The sequence below is a fragment of the Brassica napus genome, chromosome C2 (genome assembly GCF_020379485.1).
Source record: "Brassica napus cultivar Da-Ae chromosome C2, Da-Ae, whole genome shotgun sequence".
NCBI lineage: Eukaryota > Viridiplantae > Streptophyta > Magnoliopsida > Brassicales > Brassicaceae > Brassica > Brassica napus.
Window position 1 is genome coordinate 21,869,074 of NC_063445.1, and position 19,567 is coordinate 21,888,640.

The 19,567-nt window shown below is 38.8% G+C and overlaps 3 protein-coding genes across 4 annotated transcripts; 2 read left to right on the forward strand and 1 right to left on the reverse strand.

Annotated features, from left to right (window-relative positions):
- Positions 1 to 2,443: 2,443 nt before the first annotated feature.
- LOC106449679 (protein DETOXIFICATION 14-like) lies at positions 2,444 to 15,560 on the forward strand. 2 transcript variants are annotated; one of them, XM_048748425.1, is made up of 7 exons: positions 2,451 to 2,897; positions 3,063 to 3,607; positions 3,710 to 3,796; positions 14,580 to 14,636; positions 14,715 to 14,953; positions 15,026 to 15,231; positions 15,383 to 15,560. In XM_048748425.1, the coding sequence occupies exons 1-7, from the start codon at positions 2,658 to 2,660 to the stop codon at positions 15,452 to 15,454; spliced, it is 1,446 nt and encodes a 481-aa protein (XP_048604382.1). In that variant the 5' UTR covers positions 2,451 to 2,657; the 3' UTR covers positions 15,455 to 15,560. The 2 variants fall into 2 exon arrangements, with proteins under 2 accessions (XP_048604383.1, XP_048604382.1); XM_048748426.1 differs by lacking the exon at positions 14,580 to 14,636 and having other exon boundaries at positions 2,444 to 2,897.
- On the reverse strand, positions 15,546 to 17,566 carry LOC125582248. The gene is made up of 3 exons (XM_048748841.1): positions 17,200 to 17,566; positions 16,129 to 17,092; positions 15,546 to 16,086 (listed from the first exon to the last, which is right to left on the reverse strand). The coding sequence occupies exons 1-3, from the start codon at positions 17,564 to 17,566 to the stop codon at positions 15,546 to 15,548; spliced, it is 1,872 nt and encodes a 623-aa protein (XP_048604798.1).
- A 1,088-nt stretch (positions 17,567 to 18,654) lies between these two features.
- LOC125582249 lies at positions 18,655 to 19,074 on the forward strand. Its single transcript, XM_048748842.1, has one exon. It carries the CDS (start codon positions 18,655 to 18,657, stop codon positions 19,072 to 19,074), a length of 420 nt encoding a protein of 139 aa, XP_048604799.1.
- Positions 19,075 to 19,567: the final 493 nt, after the last annotated feature.

The window sequence follows — 19,567 nt, forward strand, 5'->3', positions numbered from 1 at the left end:
TGTTTCTGTAATAAGATACAATGATTATAAAATCATATGAATAAATAATTTTATTTTAATAGTGGTTTATATATATATATATATATTATATATATTTTTTTTTTCATATCGTTTTAATTAAACTATACATCATATGAAATACATACTTGTATTTTGATATATGCGTTGAACATATATTAAAAAGTTAATAGTTTAATTTTGAAATCTTCATTTTTTATAAAAATAATTATAAATTATTGAAACCACTAAACATTCCACATCAAAAAAAAGTTTTGGTGTAAATTTTTGTTACACAAATATGCAAATAATCATAAAATCCATATCAAAAGTATAATATATATGTATGTTAATATTATCTAAATTTAATTATATATCATATACAATCGATAAGATTGATTGTTTGATTTATTTACCCTAAAATGATTGCAAATAAACAAGAGCGTTCGTTTGATTATTATGTGCCCGCCAATTTATTACATAATAGTAAATGATTTATTAGTTATTTAATATGTAATTATTATTTTATTATTTCATAATATGCAGAAAAACATAAAATAAGTAATAAATATAAAATATTTATTCAGCTCAAAGCGCAGATCTTAAACTAAGTATGTATCTTTTTAATAATTTTAAATTTTAAACATTTTCTAAATCTCATGCCAAAACAAAAATAACGAAATGAGAATAAACTCAAAAATCAATATTTATATCGAACAATAACCAAAATGAAAAAAACGACACAAAAAAGAGAAAAATATTGAAGATAGATAGGATTGGCACGTGAACGTAAATTTCTTATAACCATAATTAACTTTTAAATTGCTAAATCATGATATAAAAACCGAGTTGCCATAGTTTCATTATAAATTTGTAACCAAATAGTAGGCCTGAGACTCTTCGGCCTAAACGTTAGGTTCTTATGCGATAAGTGATTTTTTGACCTAAAATATTTTTAAAAATGTGATTAGCTCATCAGTTAACAAATTATGTAATTAACAAAAAAGTTGTTAAAAAATTGTGTAAGAGTTAAAAATATTTATTCGATTAAGAATATAAATTTATTTTTCCATACGATATTTTTTAAATAACTTTTATATAAATTCATCTTGCTCAAGACGCATGTCTTATCATAGTGTAAAACTATTCGAACACTACACATTTCTTGTTTCTATAAATGTATTTGTTCATGGAAAAACTTAAAAACAAGAGAAGAATCAAACCGCAAAAAAAGGAATCAAATTGCCTACTAATTTGTCGCCACCATAAAATACAAACATTGTACTAATGGCTTCACTAAACTAATTTATGGATATGATTGGTAAATATTGGAAGAATTGGGAGTAAAATAAACGAAGGAAATGAGAGTAAAGTTAGTAGAGTAATCGAGAGAAAAAGATGGTATAGACAAAATAAAAAAAAACAATAAAACTAAAGTCAGTCTTACGTGTAGTTCCATTGAGAAAAAGAAGAGGTATACTTACCTTTATTCAAACAGTACTTAGCGTTCAAAAATATGAAAACTGTTTTCACCTGACTGACAAATTATTAGCTGGACTGGGAGTAAAAAACTTTTTCACCAAAATATTATCGCCATTAGTGCTATACAATCATACCCTAGATGTTTTTTGCATCTTTTGATCCTCGTCTGTGTGTCAGCTGTATGTTTAATTCCTAGCTAATTTGCTAGTAGAAGCCTATGAAAACTTTAGGCGGCCGAAGGAAACGTTTTTTCCTTTTCATTTTTAGAGGAGTAGAAGAATCATAATACGGCAGACCGCTAGATTCCAAAAGGAAATACTTAAAAATTATGGAGATTGGACAGGAGCAACCATCTCTGAAGAAAACAAGAAAAGAGTGAGGAAACACATTGAGTGGGTTTAAAAAAGCCATACAATTTTTCTCTTGTATCGTTGATTATAAATTTGAAAATGGGTGGTTCACAACTTGACATGATATAAAAGCATGAAGAGTTTTTGTTTTTTAGTTAGTGCCTTGAAGAGGAAGGAAGACACAAGCATCCGTATTGCCAGTATAATCAACATTGAAACTAAATTTTAACCTATTAACCATTTTTAATACATTTTGCTATTTTATAGTATAAAATAGAATAATTTTATAATAAGGTAAAATTTATTCTAATGCATTCTTCAAAAATAGTATTCTTATAAATTCTAAATATTGTTAAATGTTATTTTTCTTAAATAAAGAAAGAGAAAAAACTATTTCGAAAAAATGGATTGGAATAAATTTACCTCTAAATAATATTATATGTAAATACAGACATGAATTGGATATGTTATAATAAACATTGAAACTCTTTTAACCAATCAAAGAACTATAAATTTTGTTCCTACTCTTTTAACAAGTTACAATGTATATAACTTTTGTAATTTCAATATAGCAACTTTCACCAAAGGTTAATCTCAGATGCGTTTTCTTAATTAGGCCCAATTAGATGAATGACAGAGAACACATGCATCGGTGACAAAGTGAGACGCTGCTGCATCTTGAAGAGGTATAGAATCATAACACGACACTCCGCTAACTTCCACAAATATAAATAACTACTACTACTGCTATACAAAGGAGGGAGACTTTTATTACTATTCATCACAAATCTCGAAGTCTCCGGAGAAACAGCAGAGAACTCAGGAAAAATGGACACGGCGGAGAAGGCTTTACTAGCCGGAGGAGAAGAAGAAGTCAACACGAGAGATGGGTTTTTCCCGGAGATGAGGAGGCTCAATTACATAGCAGGTCCTATGATTGCAGTGAACTCATCCATGTACTTTCTTCAAGTCATATCCATCATGATGGTTGGTCATCTAGGTGAGCTTTACCTCTCAAGCACAGCCATCGCCGTTTCTTTCTGCAGCGTCACAGGCTTTAGCCTCGTCGTATGATCTCTTTCTCTATCCTCTCTTTTTTTGAAAAACTATGCCATTAATCAGGACCGACCCCAAGATGTTGGAGCTATAAATAATTTAGTAAAAATTTTAATTAAGAAAATTTTAAAGATCTATATTTATGTAAATTATTTAAAAAAAATTATTTGTTTACAGTTTGGATTGGCTAGTGCGTTGGAGACTTTATGTGGCCAAGCTAATGGAGCTAAGCAGTTTGAAAAGCTTGGAGAACATACATACACAGGGATCTTCTCTCTGCTCATTGTCTCTATCCCTTTGTCTATTCTATGGAGTTACATGGGTGAGATACTCTCTTTCATCGGACAAGATCCTCTTGTTTCTCACGAAGCAGGGAAGTTTGCCACTTGGCTCATGCCAGCTCTCTTTGCTTACGCAACACTACAGCCGCTTGTTCGGTTTTTCCAAGCGCAGAGTTTGGTTTTGCCTTTGATTATGAGCTCAATGTCTGCTCTATGTTGCCATGTTGTTCTCTGCTGGAGCTTGGTTTTCAAGTTTGGGCTTGGAAGCCTAGGTGCAGCTATTGCGATCAGTGTTTCATACTGGCTTAACGCGACTGTTCTTGGATTGTATATGACGTTTTCTTCTAGCTGTAGCAAGACCCGTGGAAGGATCTCCGTGAATGTGTTTAAAGGAATGAGAGAGTTTTTCCGGTTTGGTATCCCATCTGCTTCTATGATTTGGTATGAACAACCTCTTTGCCTCTTTTTTGGTTTTGGTCAGAGTATATAATATTACATTTGAACTGAGTTTAATGAACATGTGTGTTTATGGTGTTGAATTAGCCTTGAGTGGTGGTCATTCGAGTTTCTTGTCATGCTCTCTGGGATATTACCGAATCCGAAGCTAGAAACCTCTGTTCTCTCAGTGTGGTATGTTCCTTATCTTCTAAAGACTTGCGCCGGTTTTAAGATTTTGGGGGCCAAATATAATTTAGTAAAAATTTTCATTATTTTTTCATCAATTTGAGAGCATATGTTTATATTAATTCTTAAAACTTTTGGTGGCTTAACACTACAAGAAAACAGCAAGGATTCTAAGGGAAAAAATCGTCGAAATTTCATCGGAATATCGTTATTCCGACGACATACCGACGAAACAAGTCGTCGGAAATAATTCCTCGAAATTTCTTCTTTCCTCGGAAATCCCTCGGAATTTTCCGACGGAATTCCGAGGAAACAAACTTCCGAGGAAATTCCGAGGATCACTAGTTTGTCGTAAATGTCCTCGGAATATACCGAGGGAGAACTTCGTCGGGATATTTCCTCGGACGTTCATCGATCGATGCGTTTTTGGACATATATACATCGATCGATAGAAATATACCGACGGACATATTCCTCGGAATATTCCGCGGAACAGGTCCCTCGGTATATTCCGCGGAACAGGTCCCTCGGTATATTCCGAACGTTTTTTTGTAAACAGATCGATCGATGGATTTATGTCCAAAAACGCATCGATCGATCGAGTAAAAAATATAATTAATTTCCTCGGAATGTAAAAAATATTAATTTTTTTAAAAAAAATAAAATTTCTGAAATTTAAATTCGAAAATATGAAATTAAAATTAAAATTGAAATCATATTAATTAATATTCAAAGTTTCACAAATAAAAATAAAACATTCCGAGTTTTTGGAAAAAAAAAAAAACTACGGGTCTGGCACGTCCGGGAACACCTCGTTCGGGTACATCCTCTGCATCATCTCCATCATTTGCTGGTTCAGCCTCCTCTGTGCCTCATAGCCCGCCTGTTGAGCCGCCATCTGGGTCTCCAACAAAGATATACGATCATCTTTGTCCTTCAACTGAGCCGTAAGTACTTCTGGATCAACAAAGGGCGGTGGTGCAGAAGAAGGAGGAACCGACCGGGTGCGACGACCCAAACCGACCAAACGTCCCTTCTTCTTTGGAACCGACTGAATAGAAAATAGCCAAATTTACAAATTTAAACCAAGAAATAAATGAATTGAACTTTAAAAAAAAAGAACTTACGGATTCAACGATTTCGTTGATTCGAAACCGGGACAAGTTGGTCGAAGCCGTCGAAGCGTCATCCTCGGTTTGAAGCTGAGACACTTCGTCTACCACCTGAGTTTGGACCAGGTCGACCACGTCCCTCACAAGACCGTCATCAATCTGGCCGGTCTTCTTGTTGGTATACGCCCTCCTCATTAGGGCGAGATCATCAACCGGCTCGCCATCATTTTCTTCCGCCTTGAAAAAAAACATAAATTAAAGAAACATTAGAAATTAGAAGAAATGCACAATAAATTAAAATTCTGAAACTCAAATAATTGAAGAAAAAGCGGTTGAACTTACCATGCGATCTCCCAGAGTGGCAATAGATTGAGCACCCAAGTTATGCTTGTAGATGCCCTTCCCTTTACGGTCGCTCCTGCGGTTGGTGGAGTTGGTGGAAGAAGTTTCTTTCGTCTCTTCCTTATCCCAATGCGCACACAACTCCTTCCAGACCGTGTCGTTCATCGACTTTGGGACCTTTTAATAAAAAAAAAAGAAAATAGTTTAATAAATTAAAAAATAGTTTAATAAATTAAAAAATTGTTTAATAAATTAAATCGAACCTTATTGATTTCCCACTTCTTCTTCCACTCGTGGATCTGCTTCCCATAGTTGTCCATAACTTTATGGACGAAGTGGTGATAGATAAAGAGCGTCTCATCGGAATTCCAGTTGAACTCTTGCTGAAAAAAAAAACAATTAGTAGAAAATTTATATTAAAGATTAAAAATATAAGTAAAAAATTAGAATACTTACCGCAAACTGACGAAACCACAGAACCTGCTTGTCGGTAGGGAAGTGAGTGAAAGTCGGATGTCCACTGTCGAGGGCCGAGTACATCATACGGTTGATCCATGCGCTGATCCCGTTCCCGGATCGGTTGAACCTAATAAAAAGAATAAACGGTTAATAATGAATCCAAATTTAAAGAAAAAAAATGTTTAATTACCATGTTTGACCCCGTCCATGTGGATACGGAGTGAGATACGGAAGATGGTCACGACCGGGCTGTTGAACCAACTCCGCAACACGCATCACTCCCGGAGGACCCGGAGGAACAGGAGCGGATGCAGCAGCGGGAGCGAGAGGAGCAGGAGCGGGTGCAGCAGAGGGAGATGTATGGTTGGAGCTGTGGGGCGAAGGGGGATCCTGAAAATGGCTGGAATCCCGAGACTGGCTCCCCGTACCACCACAACCACGACGCTGTCGAGGCCGGGTCTGATCATCATGAGACCTGTAAATTAAAAAAATATATTTAATAAATAGAAAAATATATAAATTAATTTTTTTTTAAAAAAAATCCCAAATAATTTAATCACAAAAAAAGATTTATATATATTAAAAATATTTAATAAATATATAAAAATAGTTCTAATAAACAAAAAATAGTTTTAATAAATAAAAATAGTTTAATAATTACAAAAAAATAGTTTTAATAATATATATATATTAAAAATATTTTTTAATCCCAAATAATAGTTTTTAATCACAAAAAAAGTTTTATAGATATTTAAAATGTTTTGTAAAATCCAAAAAATCGAATTTATATACAAATTTTTTTTGTAAAATCCAAAAAATTGAATTTATATAGAAAAATCGATTTGTAAAATACAAAAATCGATTTTATATACAAAAATCGATTTTATAAATACAAAAAAAAATAAAAAAATAATAAAAAAATTCTAAATCAATTCAACAAAACAAATTATTCAACCAAATCATAATTCTAAACCTATTATACAACCAAATCACAATCCTAACCAATCACCCTAACAAAAATCTATCAAAACTACACAAAAACCTAACAAATAGAACCTAAGAGAGTGGGATAGGGTCCTTACATGATTTGTGTAAGAGAAGGGGGAGATCGCCGGAGATATCGTCGGATTTCAGGGGGAAATCGCCGGAAAAGAGAGGAGTCGCGCAGAGGAAGAAGAGAGAAATGGGGAAGAAGAAGGGCTCGTGGTTATAAAACCTAGGGTCCGACGGATAATATCCGTCGGAATTCCGTCGGAATTCTAATTTCAATTTTCGCGAAATATTTGCCCGGTAAAATGAAAATATTCCGAGGAAATTCCGACGGATAGTAAAATATCCGTCGGAATTTCCTCGGAATATTCCGAGAAAATACCGAGGAACTAGTGTTTGGGGTTTCAAAACATCAATTTTTTTTGCCGTATTTCATTTCTTATACAATTGTAATGCATACCATTGAGGATTCTTTGTATAGATGAGCATAAACCATGAAATAACAAATTTCAAAACTAATTGAAAGTATTCCCTTTACCGTTCATTAAAAGGTATAAGTGTTTCTCTTATGTTGTGGGATTTCGTTCATACAATCGGAAAAGTGTTAATTATACGGTAAGGAACAAATATTTGACTTCATAATGAACGTAAGACACTTAATAAGGGTTATATAGGTGTTATTCAAACCGCAAAACGTTGTTTTCGGTTTAAAAACCCTATTTCCTCGGAATTTCCTCGGATTATTCCGAGGGAACTCCGAGGAAACCCTCTTCTTCCTCGGAATTTCCTCGGAATATTCCGAGGAAATTCCGAGGAACTAGTGTTTGGGGTTTCAATACGTCAATTTTTTTTTATAAACGGATCGATCGATGTATATATATCCAAAAACGCATCGATCGATCACTAAGATGGACCGGACCGTAAGAATGTGATCGATCGATGAGATTATCCCATCGATCGATCGAGAATCTCAAGTGTTCCTCGGAATGTCCTCGGAAAATCTTGTAAGTTTTTTTATAAACGGATCGATCGATGGATATATGTCCAAAAACGCATCGATCGATCACTAAGATGCACCGGACCGTAAGAATGTGATCGATCGATGAGATTATCCCATCGATCGATCGAGAATCTCAAGTGTTCCTCGGAATGTCCTCGGAAAATCTTGTAAGTTTTTTTATAAACGGATCGATCGATGGATATATGTCCAAAAACGCATCGATCGATCACTAAGATGCACCGGACCGTAAGAATGTGATCGATCGATGAGATTATCCCATCGATCGATCGAGAATCTCAAATGTTCCTCGGAATGTCCTCGGAAAATCTTGTAAGTTTTTTTATAAACGGATCGATCGATGGATATATGTCCAAAAACGGATCGATCGATCACTAAGATGGACCAAAGCGTAAGAATGTGATCGATCGATCCGTATTTGTTCAAAAACGCATCGATCGATGCGTGTGCGGGAAACAGAATTATAAGGCAAAACCCGACCTTTTTTGGATCTAAACCTCAGAACTCTCATCCCCTCCGATTTCCCCTATAATTCGCCCCCCCTTTCTCTCTCTATAATCATCCGATTTGAACAATTTTGGGCTCTATTCCCCTTGATTTTTCGAGCTCTACCTGATTCCTACACTCGTTTTCACCCTAAGACAGGTATACTCCGCGAATCTCCACATTCTGAAATCGTGTTCTTGAGCAATTTTTTGGGTTTTGTGAATTTCTTATTTCCGTGTTGATTCCTTGATCAAATATGCATGAAACAGATGTTTAAACATGGAATAGAACACAATTGTCTGTGATCAACGAGTTTGGAACAGGATTTGAGATGATTTAGGGATTGAGAATTTTTTTCAATTTGGTTTTTTTTTATCACAACTCGATTTCGCCTTTCATTTTCATGTTGCTTTGAGTTCTTAATTGATTATAACCATGTTGAGAGCAATGATTCTATTTTGTAGAGAATGAAGCGCACGAAAACATCAGCAAAGAAGAACACACAAGAAGAGGGTTCGTCTCAGCGAGAGAAGCAAAGGCCAAAGAAGTGGGATAAGTCTGATACCACCCACTACAACAACATGAAGAAGGTAGCCATTCCGACTACACAACTAGCATGTCTTGAGACGATGACAATATTGGGAATCAAATCAGACATTGGGCTGTTCCAGAACATGGGTCTAGGCCAACTATGCAACCTCAACGAACCCACTTATCCGGAGTTGGTACGCCAGTTCATAGCATCCGCATACGTCAGCCGTCCCAATGATAGCCATCAGGAAGGTTTTCTGGCATTCGTAGTGCAGAAAGTATACTTTGAGGTATCTTTCACAGACCTCTGCGGACTATTTGGATTGAGTGCAGGGGAGAGGACATCTGGTCTTTATTGGACTTCAGAGCTGTTGAACTTCTGGGAAACGATTGGCACAGGGGTTTATAGATCTTCTCAGGCAAAGGAGTCACTTATCCGGAGCCCAGTACTGAGATATGCCACACGCCTCATTGGCTCATTGCTATACGGGACAACCACAGCCGCATCAGTCACGCAATGGGAGTTGTGCCTCCTGTACCAAGGTGTGAGGCATTTGCTACCGGCATTTGGAAACTCTACATTCCCACCTGCTACTGCCTTCAACATGGGAGCGGTGCTGGCCGCAAACTTAGCAGGATACAAGGGGAAAGTAACCAAATCCAAGAGCAATGCATGTGGATTTGGTGCAGTGATTACTCGGATCCTTAGACATGTGGGTGTAGACTGCGAGAACCAGCAGGTAGCACTGGACAGATCGAACAACATTGCTTGGAACTACCTGGATGTCAAAAATCTTGTAAGTAAGGAGTTCATAGCTGGTCCCCACTCGAGGATCGATCGGGATGGTCCTTACGTCTACGTATTCCAGGACCGAGCGAAGAAAACACTCTACTGCCACCTGCCTCAGATCGGCCTGACTGCTCTACTTTCAGAGGCTGCAGTTGAGTTCCTACCCCCTGCTACCGCACTAGTAGACAAGCCATCCTTCTTCACGCCAAAATATCAGACCAAAGGCAAGGCCGTGGTTGATGAAGAAGGAGAAGATGAGGCTGCACAAGCCATTCCAGATGATTCACAACCCCATCAGCTACTCCCATCAGACTCCAGCCAGTACAAGCTGCAAGAGCTTCCACCGAACGCCACTTCGCGCCAGCAACAACATTGGAGAGATCAGAGCATAAAGACAAACAACGACATGCTACACAAGATCTGGGCTGCCATTTCACGTATCAGGCCGTGTCGTTGCCAAAAGGATGATGTAGTTCATCGGGACAACTCTCCATCCAGCTCTGGTTCGGGTTCGAGTGGTACACACAGGGTAAGAAAGAGGTCCAAGAGACCCAACGATGCAGGAACATCTGGAGCAGGAGACGAGGAGTAGGAGCTATCACCGGCCAGTATTGCCATTTGATTTCCGACCGCGCTATTTTATTTTCTTTTCTATTCTAACGTTTTATGGTCTTATTTTCTGTTAATTTTGAACTTAGTTTTTTTTTTTCTTAATTATGAGTTCGTATTTCTTTTACATGGTTTCTTCGTTTTATTTGGTTGTGTTTTGAGTAGTTTTTAATTCGTATTCAGCTTTGCCTTGCTAGATAAACCAAATAACTAATATCCGAGGAAAGAGGTTATATCAAGTGTTCCTCGGAATTTCCTCGGTATTTCTTAAAAAAAAAAAAAAAAAATCAATGGTAGTCTGTTTCCGAGTCATCATCACCAGATGAATCTGAATCTGGATCTTGGTGAAACTCTCCAATCACTGGTTCATCCTCTACGTGAACGACGGCTTCCTCTCCAAAGTCGGTTAAATCGACTACAAGGCCAACTCCAGCTAAATCTTCTGCTGCACTTAAGTTGCCGGATGTGCTTGGTTGTAGTGGGTCTTCCAGCTCAGAACTTCCCTGAACTCGGCCTCTCGGGTTGAGTCTTGTAACAGTAACCCATGGATCATCTCTGTTCCTTACCCGGGGGTACTTGATATAACAAACCTGTAACATTTAGAAAAATTATAAATTAATACACATGATGATGAATCATTCTGAATAATTAACATTTAATTACCTGATCGGCCTGAGAAGCAAGAATGAAAGGATCATAATATTGCAGCTTTCGCCTCGAATTTACTGATGTAACACCAAATGCATCTGTTCTCACACCTCGATCTGGAGTGTTGTCGTGCCAATCACAATAGAAAACAGTACAGCGCAATCCAACCATGCCCAAATACTTGATTTCCAAAATCTCATGTATGTGTCCGTAGTATACATCATCTCCTGATGCAGAACAAACGCCAGCATCATAAGTCGTACTCGAACGTCTCCTCTTCTGAGTTGTGAATGCATATCCTCGAGTACAAAATCTCGGATATGACTTCACAACAAAGTTTGGTCCAACGACCATCTCACGTATCCAATCGTCAAATGTTTCACCTCTGGCCAAACCAGCAGACACCTATTAATAGCACATATATATATGTTATATCAATAAATGTGAATTAGTATAAATATGTGATAAAATATATTTTAATTTGTTTAAAGCACTCACATAAGTAAACATCCATCCAGTAAATTCTCTCTGCTTCATTTCTTCTAGTTCGTCCTCTGTGGCGTATCTATACTCGAACCGCTTTTCTGCCATGAAAATCCTGTATATGATGACAATAATGTAATTAATTAAGATTTAAATTTCAACTTGTTAAAATAAAAATTTGTAAGCTCATTTATTTACCTCTCATATTGAAGAACGTCTTCGCAGTTGGTGAGCAAATATGTTTGCAAATGACTGCGCTCCTGCTCAGTAAGTCGACGGTCCTTTGGTTTTCCGCTAAGTCGTCCAACGTCTGTGAAAATGTCTGGAACCGTAACATGATATGTTGCCCGTTCGCCTCTATCATCATGCCGAGCAGGTCTTCTGTTTTTGGTCTGAACTTCTGCTGGAAAGTAGTACTCGGCAAAGTTTGAAGTTTCTTCATTGATCATCTGTGCGACTATAGAACCTTCCACCCTACTTAAATTTTTCACCATCTTCTTCAAATGGAACATATACCGCTCATACAGATACATCCATCTATACTGCACAGGACCACCAAGTTCCAATTCTCTTGCCAGGTGAATAACAAGATGCTCCATAACATCAAAAAATGAGGGAGGAAATATCTTCTCAAGGTTGCACTGAATCACGGCTATGTTAGTCTTCAAATTTTCAATACCTTCAAGAGTCACTGATCTCGTGCATAAATCGCGGAAGAAACCACTTATCCCTGCAATTGCTTCATGAACATTTCGTGGTAATAGTTCCTTGAAGGCGAACGGAAGGAGGCGCTGCATCATTACATGGCAATCGTGGCTTTTCAAGCCAGTAAACTTTCCTTCCTTTCTGTCGATACAGTTACGCAAATTTGATGCGTAACCGTCTGGAAATTCCACATCGTTTGAAATCCAATCAAAGAACGCATCTTTTCCCGCTGCATCAAGTCGGTATATGGGAAAAGGAGCCCTACCATTCTCATCAACATGAAGTTCTGAACGAGCACATATATCGACTAAATCCAGTCTTGACTTCAAATTATCCTTTGTTTTACCTTGAACATTAAGGATCGTGTTCATGAGATTGTCAAAAAAGTTCTTCTCAATATGCATGACATCTAAATTATGCCTTAGCAGATGATCCTCCCAGTATGGCAGATCCCAGAAAATACTTTTTTTGTGCCAGTTATGTAGTTCTCCAACAGCATCTACCGGAAAACGCTCATGTCCACCGACGTCTGGCGTCCTTTCTGCACCAAAATCTCTTAGTTGTATCTTCAAATCTTTCCCACAAATTTCCGGAGGTGGACTGTCAAACACCCTCTTGTTCTTCGTAAACAAATTCCTACTCCTACGATATGGATGATCAGGTGGTAGGAATCTCCTGTGACAGTCAAACCAACACGTTTTCCTTCCGTGTTTTAGTTGGAAAGCATCAGTGTTATCTTGACAATATGGACATGATAGCCTTCCATGCGTTGTCCATCCAGACAACATACCATATGCTGGAAAATCACTTATTGTCCACATTAGTACTGCCCGCATTTGAAAGTTTTCTTTACACGAAACATCGTATGTTTCAGCACCTTGAGCCCATAGTTGTTGCAACTCATATATTAGTGGCTGAAGAAACACATCAAGTGATCTCTTAGGATGCTCTGGTCCGGGAACGAGAATCGAGAGAAACAAAAACTCTCGTCGCAAGCACAAGTTTGGGGGTAGGTTGTATGGTGTAAGAATGACGGGCCATAGAGAATACTGTCTTCCACTCTTGCCAAACGGACTGAAACCATCAGTACATAATCCAAGGTAGACATTTCTTCTCTCATACGCAAAGTCGGGATACTTTGATTGGAAATGCTTCCACGCTTTTGCATCTGAAGGATGTCTGATCTCACCATCTGTTGAGTGCTCCGCATGCCATCTCATTGGTTGCGCTGTGCGTTCAGACAGATACAACCTCTGCAACCTTTCCGTCAAAGGTAAATACCACATCCTTTTATATGGCACTGGAACTCTTCCACTCGTATCTTTATAACGAGGCTTTCCACAAAATTTGCATGTAACCCGCTGTTCATCCGCCCTCCAATAAATCATGCAGTTGTCGCTGCATACATCTATTACCTGATACGATAAACCAAGACCAGCTACGAGTTTCTGAACCTCGTAGTATGAACCAGGAGCTACATTATCCTCGGGTAGAATACCTTTTACAAAATCAGCAATCGCATCCACACAGTCTTCAGCCAAATTATAATCTGTTTTAATGCCCATCAATCTTGTAGCAGATGATAAAGCTGAATGACCATCTCTGCAACCTTCGTACAATGGTTGCTTTCCAGCATCCAACATATCATAAAATCTCCTAGCTTCTGCATTGGGTAAATCTTCCCCTCTAAAATGATCATTTACCATCTGCTCAGTACCTACACCATAATCTACATCCGTTCTAATTGGTTCTTCTAATCTAACCGCTGGCTGAGGTTCGCTAGTACTACCATGTTCATAATCAGTTTCCCCATGATGATACCAAATTTTGTAACTTCGTGTAAACCCACTCAAATATAGATGAGTCCAAACATCCCACTCTTTAATAACCTTTCTATTTTTACAATTAGAGCAAGGACATCTTAACATACCTGTTTTTTCTTCCGGTTGTCGGTGAACTAACCCCATGAATTCGGTTATACCTCGTTGGTATTCTTCCGTAAGCAATCTCGTGTTCGGATCCAAATGAGGTCGATCGATCCAAGAACGAAAATAATTTGAAGAAGACATATTTTTTATGAATCAAATTCGTGTGTAAATAGAGTAAGAGGGAGGATGAAGATATGGAGTGAATGAAGAGGAAGAGGAGTGCTTGTATTTATAGTTTAAATCATGCCGACAGACCGAGGAAATTCCGACGGAATTCCGACGGAAAAGGCTAGTTCGTCGGAATTTCCTCGGAATTTTGTAAAATCCCCCAACGGCTCTCCAACGGCTATAATATTTCCTCGGAATTCATCGGTTTTTTCCGAGGAACCCATTTTTCCTCGGAATTTCCTCGGAATATTCCGACGGATTGATATTTCCTCGGAATTCCGTCGGTATATTCCGAGGAAATTCCGAGGAAACCCAATTTTGTGTTTCCTCGGAATTTCCTCGGAAATTCCTCGGGATATGCCGAGGATTTCATTTTCCGTCGGAATGTCCGTCAGAATACCGCTGTTTTCTTGTAGTGTAAGACTAATGTTTTACTTCGCTATGTCCATGACCAACTCTGCTTGTATTTTGGAATGAAATATCATCATATAAAAACACTTATGCTTCCTTGTTTTAACAGTCTATCAACAATCTCCTCCTTGTACCAAATACCTGAGAGTCTAGGCGCAGCAGCAAGGTTTTTTCTTTTTCGATTTAATAAGAAAGGGAGACATCTCAAAACCATCTCATCACATCTGTTTTATTGGTGTTGTAGTACAAGAGTTGCAAACGAATTAGGAGCTGGAAACCCGAAAAAAGCTCGAATGGCAGTTTACACAGTGATGGTTATCACAGGAGTAGAATCAGTTATGGTGAGTGCAATAGTTTTTGCTGCAAGAAACGTATTTGGTTACCTATTCAGTTCAGAAACCGAAGTTGTGGATTATGTAAGAACAATGGCACCTCTGGTTTCTTTATCAGTCATATTCGATGCCCTTCACGCAGTTCTTTCAGGTTAGATTCTGATCCTATAATGTCGTAGTCATTGACTAATTAAGAGACTACTAACTTAACGAATAAAAACAGGTGTGGCTAGAGGATCAGGGAGGCAAGATATTGGAGCATATGTTAACCTAGCTGCATATTATCTTTTTGGAATACCAGCTGCTGCTGTATTAGGATTTAGGTTTAAAATGAGTGGAAGAGGACTCTGGATTGGTATCACAGTTGGGTCTTGTGTACAAGCTGTTTTGCTTGGTCTTATCGTCAGCCTCACCAACTGGAAACAACAGGTTAGTAAATTACTGAAAGTGATACGCCTTTTGATATGTTGGTTTCATACATTTAATGATTGTGAAGGCACAACCATGATTAGTCAATGTAAGAGAGTTACGTAAAATTGATGTCTATTTAATATTCATATGAATCATGTGGGCATTGCAGGTGAGGAAGGCAAGAGAAAGATTGATGGGTGATGAGTTTGAAGACGACGAACATGTAGAGATCATCAGTTAAAACTAAAAGAGTTATTGGATCATTTTGTCATTTAATGTTGTGTTTTTTTTTTTTTTGAAACACTAATACTTTCATTAAATAAAAAGGTAGCTTAAAACCCAGATGATACAAAGTTTGCAAGGCAGGCCTTTGCTAGGGCATCTGCAGGCCCATTTGAATTCCTAGAAATGAAAGAAAAGAAACAGAAAATAAACGACGATGTGAGGCCGGTGACGTCCGAGAGAACTCCGTGGAGTTCCGATGAACTTCGATTCCGGTCGATTGCTCTAACGAGCACTTGGGAGTCTGAGCGTACCCAGATATGAGTGAGTTTAAGGGAGATCGCCTGTTGGAGAGCTTCCCTGATGGCTAAGGCTTCTGCGAGAAGTGGGGAGGAGACATGCATCTGAATCTTCGATCCCCTATTGACTTCCACGGTAGATGGAGCTGTGAAGATCCAGCTGATTCCTGCTGTTGTTGAGTCTGGCTTCCAGGCCGCGTCTGTGTTACATCGGATTGCAGAGCTCGTTTCAGTCGGGAGCGGCGGGGCTGCGATGGTAGCAGGTCCTCTTGCTGGCTTGGGTTTTTGGGCATGTTCCCATTCCCTCGCCAAAAGGATAGCTTTGTTGAAGGTCTCCTGTGGTGAATATGTCCTGTTTTAGAAGAGGAGTTAGTTGCGAGAGCACCAAATGGACCAGCAGATCCAGGGGAGAAGATTGATGGAGACTCCATATGGTGGGAGGTTCTTCTTTCTCTGTGAGCTCACCAGGAGTCCTCGGAAGGAGTTGAGTGTATTGTGATCCATATAGCTCTCCCAAGGTCCTGACTTCCAAACTTCTTGCGCAAAGCGACAGTTGAAGAGAGCGTGTAGCGTGGTCTCCTGGCAGTTACAGTGGACACAGTTCACATTTGACGAGATTCCACGCCGTGATAGGTTCGCACCTGTAGGGAGTGAGTCTTGAGCCGCTTTCCACAGAAACATCTTGAGCTTTGGGGAAGAGGGTATATTCCAGACGTTCTTCTTCCAATCAAAGTCCCCCGAGTTGTTATCTTGGGCGACAGTAGCGGCTGCATTGTTGTTGTTGGGATCTTTTTGTGGCTCTGTTAGCAGTCTTGATAGTGGGACTGTTGGTCGGGAGCAAGGGTAATGCAGTGAGTTATATCCTGACTTAACTGAGTATGAGCTAGAACTGTCTGCCTTCCATACGTATGCATCTGGAGCTCCTAGGAGGCTGGGTTTGATCAGTTGGATATGGTGAAGTAGCTCTGGTAAGCGCTCATTGATCAAAAGTGCATTCCATTCCTTTGTTTCTCTTGTGAGGAGGTCTGACACCATAAGGTCTTGATCTTTTTCTTGTATAGGTCCATAGGGCGTTGGCGATGGAGCAGATGGGATCCAAGGGTCTTGCCATACTCTAGTTGATTCCCCATTGCCGATAGACTTCCCTAGGTGGTTGAGGGGTAGATCACGTCCCCAAAGAATGCCTTTCCAACCGTGAGATGAGGAACCATGATTGACTTTGAGGAAGGATGATTTATGGCAGTACTTTCCCAGTAGAACACGGGCCAAGAGACAATCCGGTTTCCTTATTAGTCTCCAAGCTATCTTAGCTAAGAGTGCCTGGTTGAAGAGGATGATGTCGCGAAATCCTAGGCCGCCTAGAGCTTTTGGCTTTGTGAGGTTTTCCCAAGATACCCAACAAATTTTTTTTTTCCATCTGAAGAATCCCACCAAAATCTCGTTAGGGCTGATTGAATTTTCTTACACAGGCTCATCGCAAAGGTTGGAACAGATGACAGGACGGCTTGCAGCATTGTAGCCTTGCCTGCAGTTGAGAGGAAACTCGTAGTCCAGCTAATGGAGCGTTGCTTGATCTTGTCTACAATTGAGGCGAAAAGGTCTCTCTTCTTCCGTCCAAAGTGTTCTGGTAAGCCCATATACTTCCCCACTCCACCTTCCTTATCAATCCCTAGTAGAGTCTTCACTTGGTTCTTGACCTCCGGTGGAGTCTTTGATGAGAAAGTGATTGAAGACTTCTCAGGATTGATCTTTTTCCCTGATGCTAGTTCATATTTGTGCAGGATTGAGGACAAAGCAATGCAGCAGTGTGCGTTGGAGTAGGTGAATATCATGGTGTCGTCTGCGAATAGCAGGTGATTAATTCTCGGACTGTTTCTGGCCACTCTAATGCCTGCTAGAGTACCGCCTGACTGAGCTTTCCTGCAGAGGCCTGAAAGTACTTCTCCGCAGAGAATGAAGATATAGGGGACAGAGGATCGCCCTGGGGTATGCCCCTTTGAGGTAAGAATTTTCCACTAACCACATTGTTTATAAGAAAAGAGTAGGAGATTGTCTTTATGCATTGCATCATCCAATGGATCCAAGTCTGATGGAAACCCATTTTTTCTAGGACAGATTGAATAAAATTCCATTCCAACCTGTCGTAGGCTTTGCTAACATCGGTCTTTATTGCCATGCCACATCTCTTTTCAGCTGTAGATACCTTGAGGTAGTTGAGGACTTCATGAGTGATCAAGATGTTTTCAGTGATGATTCTTCCAGGTATGAATGCCGATTGATTCTCAGAAAATACTAATATAGTAATGGGAAGGATTAGAATGTGCACACACATGTACGTGCACATGAGTTATGGCATCTACTTTCTTCCCAAACACATGAACATGATGTTCTTTTCCTATATATCAAAGGTTAATAATCGTTAATAAAAAAATATTAGTTATTTAAAAATATCCAAAACAAAGACCTTGTCTAGTTAATTTGAAATGGAATAAAATCCTAACGAGCGACACTAAGTAAAGGGTTGGCATAACTCCCAAACGAATCCAATCCAAAAAATCTGAAGGCAAACCAAAAAAAATACTTGAATGGATATTGAGTTAGCAAACTGTATATCCAAACCTGATCATATATACTCCATATATATCGAGGTGTGAATTCGCAACAGTTGGACGCCTTTCCATGGATTATGTGGTACATATAGAAGACAAGGAATGAAAAAGTTTTTAACAATAAAGATATCTCTCCGCTGGATACGATACAACTCGCGATAAAGGAAGCTGAGAGTTGGCGGGTAGCCCAACTTGCCACAGAGATTATCGATATCGGGGGAGAGGACCGGCCAGCAGAGGTTAACCGGCGACGACATGTGTCTGCAACAGAGAGATGTAAATTTCAGGTAGATGCTTCTTGGATAAATGATATGGAGGCAACAAGGCTCGGGTTTGTGATACTTGACGATGAACTTCCCATCTTGTTTGGGTCTAGAGGTGATATCAGCTCGGCCTCACCTCTCCATGCGGAAGCGGAAGGAATAATTTGGGCAGTGCAGGAGTTAATAAAAATTGGGAGAAGCGAGATACAACTCCTTTCAGACTGCGAACAACTTGTGAAGCTCATCCACACAGACATGGAATGGCCAGCACTAGCGCCGGAGCTGGACGAAATCAAAGCATTATCCAATGAATTTTCAAGCTTCTCTATAGCTACTATTCCAAGAACTCTAAATGCACAGGCGGGTTCCCTCGCCAAAAGTGGCCAATCACGCAAGGTAAGCCCCCTCGTTAGTGTCTCAGCGCCCACATGGCTAGCCCATGGAGCTAGTCTAACGGCAGCAGAGTAGCTTTAGTTTTTCTTTATTCAATGCCAAAAAAAAATATATATAATATCGAAAGTTAATCCGAAGATATCCGAAATTGTTGCTATAACATAATTCTTTCCTAAACCCGAAAATGTTATGTCATTTGTCAATATATTTTATGTTTGGTTTATTTGAAGTTCAGTTTCATTTTTAGACATTTGTCTTGGTTTGGAAATAAATATAAGTTCGGATGAAAACACTTAAAGATATGTCAATATTGTATGTATTTTAAAAGATTACTAGATTTTGATCCGCGCTTTTATTTTCGGTTTAATTATATTTTGTTATTTTTTGTTTGGTTCTAGTTCAATTTTTGGTTTTTTGTTTTTTCAATCCAAAATATAGGAACCGTTATGCTATTTATGAATTTGGATTTGATTTCAGTTTGACTATTTTGGTTAGGGCTGGACAAAAAAACTCGAATTTGAAGAATACAATCGAATCCGATCGAAATATTAGTACCAAAACAAAATTA

Bases quoted from the DNA above. Each gene is read 5' to 3' on its own strand.
- LOC125582249 (XM_048748842.1), top strand. From the start codon at position 18,655: ATGGAGGCAACAAGGCTCGGGTTTGTGATACTTGACGATGAACTTCCC.
- LOC125582248 (XM_048748841.1), bottom strand. From the start codon at position 17,566: ATGATATTCACCTACTCCAACGCACACTGCTGCATTGCTTTGTCCTCA. The intron at 17,093-17,199 runs GTAAGAAAATTC...CAAAAGCTCTAG, and splicing joins AACCTTTGCGATGAGCCTGT to GCGGCCTAGGATTTCGCGAC. The intron at 16,087-16,128 runs GTCCATTTGGTG...CTTCTAAAACAG, and splicing joins CTTCTCCCCTGGATCTGCTG to GACATATTCACCACAGGAGA.
- LOC106449679 (XM_048748425.1), top strand. From the start codon at position 2,658: ATGGACACGGCGGAGAAGGCTTTACTAGCCGGAGGAGAAGAAGAAGTC. The intron at 14,637-14,714 runs GTTTTTTCTTTT...TTGGTGTTGTAG, and splicing joins AGTCTAGGCGCAGCAGCAAG to TACAAGAGTTGCAAACGAAT. The intron at 14,954-15,025 runs GTTAGATTCTGA...GAATAAAAACAG, and splicing joins CCTTCACGCAGTTCTTTCAG to GTGTGGCTAGAGGATCAGGG.